The 11,171-nt window shown below is 36.8% G+C and overlaps 1 protein-coding gene across 2 annotated transcripts in view; it reads left to right on the top strand.

The window, feature by feature from the left end:
• Positions 1–1,697: 1,697 nt before the first annotated feature.
• Positions 1,698–11,171, top strand: part of LOC104602848 (serine/threonine protein phosphatase 2A regulatory subunit B''beta-like) — a 56,765-nt gene continuing 47,291 nt past the window's right edge. For both annotated transcript variants that reach the window (XR_736124.3, XM_010266702.3), the window contains exons 1-4: positions 1,698–2,487; positions 8,837–9,079; positions 9,194–9,299; positions 9,984–10,083. Coding sequence is in view for 1 of the 2 variants with exons in the window: in XM_010266702.3 (XP_010265004.1) it covers positions 2,338–2,487; positions 8,837–9,079; positions 9,194–9,299; positions 9,984–10,083 (599 nt within the window). In the remaining variant the exon portion in view is untranslated. The remainder of the gene's footprint in view (positions 2,488–8,836; positions 9,080–9,193; positions 9,300–9,983; positions 10,084–11,171) is intronic.

Genomic DNA, 11,171 nt, shown 5'->3' with positions numbered 1-11,171 from the left:
ATCCAATAAGTGGAAAGACAATAAAAGTTTTTATATGTTGGTAAAAATATGGAATTATAAATATGAAAAAAAAAAGTCTATGGAGTCATAAAGTTTTTGACCAATCAAACTCTCCCTTTAAATTTTTCATTTTTATGAAAACCCACTTGATTAGTTATCAGTTTTATGATAGGTTATGAGTTTTTACGTGCCATGTATTTCTGGCATAAGTTCAATAATATGAATAAAACAAGCGTACAAGTGCCCATTTGAAGAAATTAGTGATTATCATTAAAATTAGAGATTATGAAAAAAAAAAATTGCCATGGCCCAATGTTGGGTTGAGTTGAGGGTCAACCGGTCCAACCCAAAATTAACCAATACAAGTACAACTTAAACTAGGCTATGTTTGGGTTGGGTCAGGCCAAGTTTAATTGGGCTTAGGTGGGTTAGTCAAATTTGAAAGAATTTATGAGTACATTTATATGTAATCATCTTTTTATTGGGCTTTATGGTCCAAATTAGTAGTAGAATCGATTGAATATACATACAAATTTCATCTTATGCATGTGTGCAAATAAAGATTGAATGATAAAAACATTGATAAGATATTTAATATTTCAGTTTTAAATGTATTTGTTTAGATGTCTCAATTCATTGTTTGAATGTGAATTTTAAAATACTTAGACAATTAACATTTGTACTTTGTAAGTATTAACCTTGTACGATAATTGCTCATGTAAACTAAGTAAGGGTATTATATAATATTAGATATATACACATAATTAAAGAGTATATATTTTTCTATAAATAAAATGCATGTATGTATTTGGCTGGTTTAGGGCATGATTGAGTTCTTTTCTTTTTTTCCAGATTTACCTTGCTGTTCAAAAACTCAAACCCAACCAGTACAAAAACTCGGGTTGGATTGGATTTGGGCTCAGGTTGTCAAAGTTGCAGCCCTAGCTAGACTATACGGTCTTAATCTTTGATAATGATTAATTCAGATAAAATATAATTGCAAATGTTTGTTATGAATAGCAAATTGAGATGCAAAGCATGGTTTTTGCTTTTTTACTGGCTTAATCAATTATCAATAAAATAATTAATCCAATTGTCCAAACTTAAATATTTCTTTTTTATCATTAGAATTAAATACTGAACATGTTATATTATTTATGGAAAAGAAGTCACCTGTACACAACATTTATAGCCATTGATTGATAGAACAAACCAAAGTGGGTTTGAATGCTTCCTTTCTTGAATTATTAATAAATCATCAATAAATAGGCTTGAATTGACCATAAAATTTAAATAATTTATCATCAAAATCAGATATCAACATCCTTGCTTCTGATATAAAATAAAACAAATTCCCAATTATCATTTACACACAATTTATAAATGGCAATTGAAAATTGAAATGATATAAGCTTGTTTTTATTCATCAATAGATCACCACTACAATTGAATCTGTTTTTTTCCAATTAAAATTAAATCACTTTAACATTTTTTTAATAAAAGTATCAGTTATAAAAGAGAAAATTTCATATAAAAATAGTTATTATTAATAAACAAAGTATTGAAATTTACCTATTTTACAAAGCTTTCTTATTCAAATTCCAAATTTAGAGTGAGAGTGAAAAGATGGAAAAATTTAGAAGCCTATAATGCCATAGAAGATGCCTGGTTGGTATAATATACGTAGGTGCGTGACTCATGTAAACATTTAACAAATTATTGTTTTTTTTTTTTATTGTTTTATAGAGTGGTGCCTCTGGGTAAGTCTTCCGTGAGATGGGTATTTCTTTCTTCTCCCTCTTCCTCTTGACAAGGGTTTCGAGGCTCCGATTTTATTCTCTAAAAAGGGCGACAACCCAGTGAAATCGCATCCGATCTCTGAGACAAATTCCGTGGAGTCGCGTTCATGCGTTCCGCTCTATCTACTTCTTCGGTTTTGATTTTGGAGGGGGATATATTTACAGGGGTTCGTTTTTAATGTATGAAACATCGAAGCAGCAACAAAGGAGGGGACTTTGGGAAGGGTTGAAGATCTAGATTTTGTTTAAGCTTTTGAGCTGGAAATCTGGCGTCTTGAGAAGGGTTTGCCTGGTTTCAATCTGAGGAATGGGTAATTTTACTTTTATGGTGGTGGAGAAAAATGGATTAAATTTCGAGGAGATACATTGATATCTAAGTCCTTGAATTGTTGGGGGTATAGTTTTTGAGTTCGAGAAATTAGGTTTAGTTTTTTTTTTTTTAAATTTTTTTCGTGCAGGGTTGTTGATTCAAGAAGGGTTGAGATCTAGGGTTTCTGTATTGGTTTTGCGGTTGTATGATATATAGAATTGTGTTGTGATGGATATGGAACTCGTAGGGGACGTGGCTTCCCTTGACCCAGACTTGCTTCAGCTTCCGGAGGTATCTCCTTTGGCGCTTAAATCGAACCCTCTCCTTGCAGAAGAGCTCTTTTCCCAGTGGCTTTCACTTCCAGAGACCAGTCGACTGGTATTTGCCTTGATATTCTTTTATTTCCTTGAAAAATTTGGCGGGCTATCATGAATTTTGTCTGGCATTGGTTGCCTCTGTCGCATGCCCGTGTCCTAGGCTGTTCTTTGTAATGCCCTTGTTTATTTGTGGTGCTCATTTTTTGTTTCTATGCCATTTAGTCCCTGTTGGCAATGGAATGGATAACTTTTTAGGACGAATAGGGGATAAAGAATGCAATGGCAGCACAGTGATAATGGCATACATCTTAAGGACGGTAAAAAATTGCAAAGCATTATACCAATGCATATCTGCTTCTTTGCTGACTGATACAAAAAGAGAAGAAAAATGCAATTCATTACGAGGAGGATACATCATTGTTGATCTCAACACCCATGAGACAGACATATTGTATCTAAGTTAGAATATTCGTGGACATGATAATCCATTATTTATCATCTTAAGCACCAACTTAACAAAACTATTGCCAATACACGTTCTCTGTTGTCATTGCCCCTTAAGTTCAAGATATTTGATGCTAAGGAATCAACTGTATTTCCTTCTTCTTTTATTCCCTTTTATATTGCAAGCTGATGCAGCTACTGGAATATGGCATATATATCATAGACTTTTTATGGTGCAAGATGCATGCCATCTAGGTACTTTCTTGAGTGTAAGTTTTGTGCAAAGTAACATTTATTTACATGCGTGTCTTTGTTTGTAAAGTCTCACGCCTACAATTCTCAAGAAGGGAAGCCTCATCAAAGGTTCGGAGTATGACTGATTTTGGGCTAATTTTTGTTAAGGGTTTACTTTGTTGCTTTTGATGGTTTTGATCAGGACCATGGGGCCACTATATGTAGATTATGAGAAATCCCCTGTTTGGAGAGGAAATTGTTCAGTCATTCGAACTTTCTAAGACATGTTTTCAAAGTAACATTCAATTAATTAAAAGTCACTTTAAGAAGGTCATTGGATAATAGTGGGCCTGCATGGGAAATGTCCATATTTCTTATTGGCCAATCCTCAACAACATCATTCATGTAAATATTTTGAATGGAGGTGGCTAGCCTCCTTTGCTTATATCATATGCATTTTATATAAAAATGGTAAAGACAACAAAAGCAACAAAAACAAAAACAATAGATATTTATTTATTTTTTCTAAGGTGGCACATATAGCCTAGGTACTGACTTGCCTTGCCAGGCTAAAATGCCTAGGAAATTGCTTGGCTGCCTTAAGAATATAGGTACCTAGCTTCCCAATCTTTGGTTGGGAAGGTTCTCTCTTTTTTCTTATTTTTTTTTGATGAATGTTGGGGAGATTCTCCACTGAAGAGTAGTCTTTGCTATTTGGTTATCAAGAACAAATATGGTTTGCACCAAAATGGGTGGGATGCTAGATGAGCTAACAAGATGACTTTGAGTTACCCTTGGAAAACTGTTACTTCTGTCCACTCCCTGCCAGTCAAGTTTTGGGAGAACCCCATGGTGTGGAGGCTGTCTATTGTCATTCAGATGCCAAAAATTATTTTTCTTGCCCATATTAAGAACATCTTAATTCTCTTGTATGGTCTTCGGTCTTCCTGTTCCCTTTTGGAAGTCCATAGGACTTTGGGTTGAGGAGGGGTTTGGGGATCTTGATTATGCTAAGGTGGCTAGTCTCCTTGAAGCTGTTTTTTCTTTTGACTGTGTGCAGGATTCTAGAGTTTGATTATCTGATTTGTTTGGGACATTATCATCTCTTTTTTAAGTGTTGGATAATGCAGCCACCCTATCTCAACCTTTCATTGTAAAGTTATTGTGGTTATTGCCGACCCCGACTAAAATTAAAACCTTTCGCTAGAAAGAAGCTCCTAAGGTTGCCAAAACTAGTGAAATGTGCCAAGGAGTAGGATGGTATCTATCCCTTCATGTGTGTCTCCTTCGTAAAAGTAGTCGTTACTAATATTTTGAGTAGTTAGAAATGATTTGAGGGTCCGTAATTTAACAATGGTCAATGGATATGGCATTGGACGGGGTGGAATGGTAGAATGGAATTCATGCATCTGACCTCAACCTTGAATTTCTTGGACAAACATTTATTGTCTCCCAAACCTCCTTTGGAGGTTACAAGAGCAGTGATGTATTTTTTGGTTGGTGGTGAGGCTTTGGTTGGTGTTGGGTACTGGAGATCTGTTTTGGTTGGTTGTTGGGCTTGAAGGTTTTTTGGATTTGGGTTGCTTCACTTTGTTTTGTTTGGGACGGGTACCCATGTGAGAGTTAGTTGTTTTTAATATTGATTGGGTGGTGTTGGGTTCTAATGTATTTTCTTTTCGTTGTCTTTTATTTGTGGTGATTCCTCATCATCTAGTTTTCTAATTTGCTCTTGTTCTCAATAAATTTTCTTCTTTATTTATCTTCAGAAAAAAAAGGTGGTGGTTTGACACAGATTAGAATACACATGACTAGGTCTAGGGGTGCAAGTCGGGTGGGCTGGGCTGGGTTTAAGTTCAACCCAGGCCTAACCCTAAGAATTGGGCATAAGGCCCAAGCCCTCCTTTAAGTCTCTAGTTTCCTCTTCCTCCCCCCTCCCTCCCTATTAAAGAGAATTGGTGCTCCCCAATTCCACCCAAGGTCAGTGCTTTCTGCTTGGAAGTTGTCCATGGCTGCACCAATATTTGTGACTTTCTTCAGAGGAAAAGACCAAATTGGTCCTTGTCCCCCAGTTGGTGTGTTTTATGCAAGTTGAATGGTGATGCTGCTTTTCATCTCTTAATCTCATGTCATTTTGTTTGTTGTATCTAGGAACGGTTTCTTTCTCTTTTTGGTTGCAGATGGCTCCCCCTGCTAGTCTGGAGAGGTTGTTTAGCCCTTCTGTGTTGAGGTGCACAAAAAAGGAGTGGCGGGATTATGTGGAGATGTACAAGAGCAGCTGCGGTCTGGACAGTTTGGGAAGAAAGAAATACAATAATCTTTGGAGGGAAGGAGAGAAGTAAGGAGACAGCGATAGAGACCATTACTTTTAGAGTTGCTCAATGGGTTAAGACCTTGGAATTTTTTTTTTGGATTTTAAGGTGTAGGGCTTTTCAGGAGCTGAGGGGCTATAGCTGACTCTTCCTCTAGGAAACAAAAATGTTCAGAGGTTTGGTCACCCCAGGGGGAAGGTTAGATGAAATTGAATTTTGATGGTAGCAGTGCAGGTCATCCGGGCCCCTCAGGAATTGGAGGGGTGTTTAGAGATGATGATGGTACTATATGTGCTTTGTTTTCAGGCCCAATTGAACAAGGTGACTCAGTAAGAGCTGAATTTCTAGCAGCAGTATTTGGGATTGAGAAAGCCAAGGAATTGGGAGTTGGTCGGCTGATCATTGAAGGTGACTCGAAGATTGTGGTGGGTTGGCCGGAAAAAAGGTGTAGAGGTCCTGTGAGCTGGCAGTTTCAAAATGAATTCAGGTCATCAGGTGCTTTAAATGGCTTTCAAAAGGTATAAATGTTCAAATCAGATGGATCACAAGAGCTGCTAACAGTTTGGGAGATAGTTTAGCTAAGCAAGGAGTTCAGAGACAATAGATGTTTTGGGTACAATTGTAATTCCTTGGAGGTTAAGTCTGTAATGGGGTTGTTTTCTTTTCACAACTTCTGGTTGTATCCTGTATCTTTTCATCTTTAATTAAATTCTGTTTTCTGGGTTGCTGATAAAAAAAAAAAGAAAAGAAAAGACCAGAGGGATGCCAACTTTACCGTTGTATATACCTGTTCTTTTCTCAAATCAATAAAAGTTTCAGTTACCAGATAAAAAATTTGCAGCCTTTATAGAAGAGAAGAAATGATGCATTGACTTTACCTTAATTCAAATATTTCACTGACTATACCTTTCATTTGGGAATGAAGAACATGAGGACATGAGAAGTAGGGAGGAGAAAATCTCCGTTGGCAATGATAATATGGAAAGAAGAATATACTCTAATCAAGTAACAAGAGATTCTTCTTTTCTCTCATGCTTTCTGTGCACATGGTAAGGCAGTCCTTTTCCTGGGTAACAGGGCATGCGGCCTACTGCAATGGAATTATTTTACTGCAAACTCATATTTATACAAGTAGAATATGAGTTCCAATTTACTAGGTGAGGTCCAATTTCTAGAAGAGAAAATCACTGATTCTCTTGTGAAGATTAGGCCAGGTCTCACTCTCTTCTTCAAATAATATTGTTAAATCTCTCTCTTTGGCTCCTGTTTCTCCCAATAGTACTTTTTTGTGGGGTGCTTCAGCTTGTTGATTGGATAGGTGAAAATGTAAATTTGTCTGATTTGTACAATTCTGATGTGGGATCTGACAAGTTGGTTGCAAGTCAACTTTTGAATCCCACCCTCAAGGCTTACAAAAAAAGAATCCTGTCTTATATTGGGGTATCCACACAATAGCTACTGGTATAAGTATCATCTTTCCATGGCAAGGAATCACTATCATCATTTTCTTTGATAAGCGGTATCATCTTTTTGGGAGAAGGTAAAATATTTCATTATGTTGATAACACAAAACATATACAAAGCCCTGCTGCCCTGCACAAGAAGGTACTGGGCAGGGCAAGTATTTTCTTTGTACAAACGAAAAACCCCATTTCAATCAACTGGATACAAAAAGGTTACTAGAATAAAAAAGAGTTATAAGGTGTATTCTTGAACATCCTGTGTGCTGCCGCCCATGAGTATATTCTTTTTATTTTTCCTTTTTTTTTTTGATCAGCACACCCAAGAGTATATTCTTCCCCAACAACCTTTTAAGACTGTCTACTGTGCTGACTTTATTTTCAAAAAGCCTCCTATTTCCCTCTGTCCAGATTGACCGCGTCACTTCTGCTGGAACTACCCATAAAAACTTCCTTTCCTAGACAAACCACACAGATTCCAGCTCCAAAATAATGTCAACAGAACTTTTGGAAAACAAAACCGTGCTCAAACAGCCTCAAAGACTTCAATCACAGTTCCCTTGAACTCGCAATGCATGAAAGATATTCTACCTCCTCAGAATTTTCATTATCCCAACTAATCCCTGTCTCAACTATATGGGGTTGGCTACATGACTCCTGTTTATGCCATTCTATTCTGTTCAGTGCCATATCCATTGTTAAATTATGGGCACTTGTATCTTTTCTTTCTCAGGAGAGCTATGTGCGTCATGCCTTATCTGTCATGAAGATGTCAAATCATAAAAGGGGACTTTATGCAAATACAGGGGTTTAAGTGGTGTTATGTCTTGTCCTTTCATGATAAGAGGTCTGTAGTGGACAGGACTGCAAAGGTAATATCTGCTTTTGTAGGGTACTCCAAAAAAATGTGCCTATGCTTGACTTAAGTCAAACTTAAAGATGGTTTTCAACTTTGATTTGGCTCGAAGTCTACACCTCATTGGTCAATTAGAAGTTCTTTTTTTGTTTGGTTAGCAACAAGCAGCTTCATTAATAAACCAGCGAAGAGTATAGAATAGAGAGTATAACATGTTGAATGACTAGACCCTTCCATGGCTGACTATATGCTAAAATACAATAACAAAAGGGCCATGAGTCCCTATTCTAGACCCCTCCTTCCCCCCTCAAAAAAAAAAAAAGAAAAAAAAGAAAAATCTGTTCCAAAACCATTTACTAAATTGCTGATCCAAGTGAATGAGATACGCCAAGGTCTCTCTTCCCATGATTCACCCATGATCCAACTGATAACTACCTGAGAATTACCTGCACTTGTAGCCTTTGTATATCCAAGGAGTGCATTGATCCCAACTCCTGCAAATTGAGTTCTCTTTTTCGGTAAACATAGAGGATTATTCATTCCCCTATATACAAGTAACATGTTTCAACATTTAGTTTTGACAATTTACAGTTGTTTGAATATTATAGTCTAGTATAAAAGCTTCTTCCTTGAGAAAAGATTCCTACATACTAAATGTAGATAGGTGAAATGCTTAAGTGATTGTCTAGGTTCTTGTGGCTCTATAGATTCATAATAAGATAAGTGAGACACTTGCTTGGACTCATAGATCAGCCAATAATCTGGCTGATGCTCTGATCAGACGAGGAGTACAAAAGAAATCCTTTGTTTTGGGGAGGTTCACCTAGGGGTCAGATTGCATTATGTAGAAAGAAACAGAATATAGAGACTCACAGAGTAGGTATCAAGGTGCTAGACTAAAACTGTGAAAAGGAGTGCTGGGCATGTTTCATATTTTGTATAGTTTTCTTAACACAATTAATAAAATTTTGATTTTTCATCAATAAAAAATTGTAAATGTTGCTCTAACTTGATGGGATTGATTTCACTGGCAGATAGTGGGGAAAAAGGTACTGATGATGTTTATTAAGAATTTTCTTATTTGAAAGTTTTTTGTGAATCGTGCAGGTAAAATCTTTGCTTGATGATGTGAAGGCGGGTGCTGCCTTAAATGTCCCTGGCAGTTGTACTAGTCCAAATGCTGCTGCAAGCAATTCATTGCCTTCCATGTTTCCTGCTGGAAGTGCACCTCCACTTTCACCAAGAAGCACATCAGGTTCACCACGTGTCATGAAACAGAGGACGGGGCCTTCTTCTTTTGGTTCTCCACTAAAATTAGTCAGTGAGCCTGTGAGAGAAGTTATTCCTCAGGTAATGATCGACTCTGGATGGGGATACTGGTTTATTCTGTGCTTAAGCTTGGAAGGACTGGATCTCACAGTATTTAGGAGATGATTTTTGATGGAGCACTTAAAATGATTGCAGTTCTACTTTAAGAATGGCCGGCCTCCTCCGAAAGAACTGAAAGAGCAATGCTTGTCTAGAATTGATCAGCTTTTTTCTGGTCACATGGATGGACTGCAGGTTCATGGTGAGTCGTATGTCTTAGTGGTCTGGTCTTTATTTTTTTATTGGCAACTATTAGAATTTTATTCATTGAATAAATCTGTCTATGGCCTCTCTCGATGTATGTTTTCTTTAATAAAATTACTTTACCTCTTTTTCAAAAAAAAAAAAAAGCATGGCTGGCATCAGCTACCTGTTAGAGAATAAAATCCCATTCATGGACCTCACCTAACAGCTTGAGTTTTTAGGTTGAACGGTTTCTTGAGATGGTATCATAGCCTGTTTGATCAAATGGTCTAGTGTTTGATCCTCGTCGCCCCCATTATAATTAATTAAATTTAAGCACAAGGTATGGGCCTGTGCTTGTCCATGCTTGAAGCCCAATGGGCTTTCACGTGAGGGGGTGTGTTAGAGAATAAAAACATATTCATGGACCTCACCTAACAGCTTAAGTTTTTAGGTTGAACAGTTCCTTGAGATGGCGAGGTCCATGAATAGGTTTTTAATCTGTAACATTACCTAGCCCAGTCCCTTGTTTTTTACATTTCTTCTACATGCACAAGACCCCTAAACAATCAGCATCCTGATTGTTTCCCCTCCCCTGCTAAGAGCATGGTAAATTCAGATATTTTTGAATTTTTTTGGGGTGTGAATTTTGGCTATTTTTTTTCCTGATGTGGGATAAGCTTTCCATATTTTGTAATGGCAGAGTTCAAGGCAGTTACAAAGGAAATATGCAAGCTACCATCATTTTTTTCCAGTGCTCTTTTCAGAAAGATTGACACTGGTTGCATTGGGATTGTGACAAGGTAATTCTGTTATTGTTAAAAGAACAAGTCTCACATCAATGGATTTGTGAGTCAAAGAAAGATATTTTAATTACCTGCTTGAATAGGAAATGACATAATCTTGATAGTGTTTGTTTCACTTACATAGTTGCTCTTTTTTGGGTGAACCCATTGCTGCTCAATTTTGCCACCTAGAGTTCAATTTTGTTGGTGGTGGAGTGGGTGATTAACATCGTGAAAGAGTTCAGTATATTAAATGTTTTTTTTTTTTGCATTTGGTAATTGAAATGTTTTTTTTACCTAATCAGTAACCATAGTTTTCAAGGCACCAAGGCGAGGCTAGGTGACAGGGGGGCATCTTGTCGCCTAGTCGCCTTAGTAATGGATTTTTATAAGTAAAAAACTTATATCCTAGGGTAGTTCCCTAGGTTACATAACCATATTTCCTTAATAGTTATCCATAATTTTCATAAGAAAAGTATAGAAAATCAACATATTCATGAGAAGAAAAAGAGGAAAGTAAAGAAAATTCGAAAAATATAGGGCTGGACCCCAATTTTTGTTGTAGGAAAAGAAGAATATAGGTGGAAGAAGAAGAAGAAGTGTTGATTAGACAAAATTTTAAGCTCTTCCTTACTTATTGGTTCAGGTTCTGAAGTCTTTGAGGGTTCAATACAGCATTTAGCAATGTCTGTGTTGATTAAACCTTGGCAAATAAGAAAATAACAAAAAGAAATTAGTAAAAAACACACAAAGAGCATTGTAGGAACAAGCTGTTTGGGTATTACTGCATCTATCATTTGAAGGTTTAGTCAAAAGAAGATGGAGGTTAGCGTGACTTCAAACAGGGGTGCTTTTGGACATCTAAGTTTGCTGAAAAGGAGTTTAGTGGGTTGATTTGTCAATTTGGACCTAGACGAAGAAGTTGTGAAGAAGTGGGCAATCGCAGTATGGAGACCTACTAACTCCTTTCAAGTAAGGAAAATGAATGCTGGTTTCTTCCTATTCATTTTCGAAAACAAGGTGTATGAAACCATGATACGTAGAGTTGTAGACAATCTCAGGTCCATTCTCCTGAACTGAGGATTGAGAGATGGAATCCATTAGTT

Source organism: Nelumbo nucifera, chromosome 1 (genome assembly GCF_055504915.1).
Source record: "Nelumbo nucifera cultivar China Antique chromosome 1, China Antique-T2T, whole genome shotgun sequence".
In the NCBI taxonomy this organism is placed as follows: Eukaryota; Viridiplantae; Streptophyta; class Magnoliopsida; order Proteales; family Nelumbonaceae; genus Nelumbo; species Nelumbo nucifera.
The sequence above is the reverse complement of the archived record's forward strand: the minus strand, read 5'-3'. Positions and strand labels throughout refer to the sequence as shown.